At 65.7% G+C, this 411-nt stretch overlaps 1 protein-coding gene across 1 annotated transcript in view; it reads right to left on the bottom strand.

The window, feature by feature from the left end:
• LOC113979429 (transcription elongation factor SPT5-like) overlaps window positions 1-395 on the bottom strand; it is a gene marked incomplete at its 3' end in the record, with an annotated part of 1,281 nt that extends 886 nt beyond the window's left edge. Inside the window, exon 1 of the mRNA XM_027706824.1 lies at window positions 331-395. Coding sequence (XP_027562625.1) covers window positions 331-366 — 36 coding nt within the window. The remainder of the gene's footprint in view (window positions 1-330) is intronic.
• Window positions 396-411: the final 16 nt, after the last annotated feature.

Raw genomic sequence — 411 nt, 5'->3', positions numbered from 1 at the left:
CCCCAGTACCATCACGGTGCCCCCAGTACCACCCAGTACCATCACAGTGCCCCCAGTACCAACCCAGTACCATCACGGTGCCCCCAGTACCTCCAGTACCACCCCAGTACCATCACAGTGCCCCCAGTACCTCCAGTACCACCCCAGTACCATCACGGTGTCCCCAGTGCCACCCCAGTACCATCACGGTGTCCCCACACACAGGGACCCCCTGATGTGCTCTGAGGCCCCCACGGCCTCGATCTGCAGGGGCTGCGGTGGGGGGTGTGTGGGGGGTCAGCTCTGAGCCCCCCAGTGCTCCCAGTGCCCCCCAGTGCCCCCAGCACTCACGGTCTCCGTGTACTGGTAGGCGATGAACTTGCGCATGAGGGCGACGGCCGTGGCTCGTTCCTCCCCGATCTGGGGGGGCAA

This window comes from Neopelma chrysocephalum, unplaced genomic scaffold (assembly GCF_003984885.1).
Source record: "Neopelma chrysocephalum unplaced genomic scaffold, ASM398488v2 Primary Assembly neopelma1_80208, whole genome shotgun sequence".
In the NCBI taxonomy this organism is placed as follows: domain Eukaryota; kingdom Metazoa; phylum Chordata; class Aves; order Passeriformes; family Pipridae; genus Neopelma; species Neopelma chrysocephalum.
This window is presented reverse-complemented; position numbering and strand designations above follow the sequence as displayed.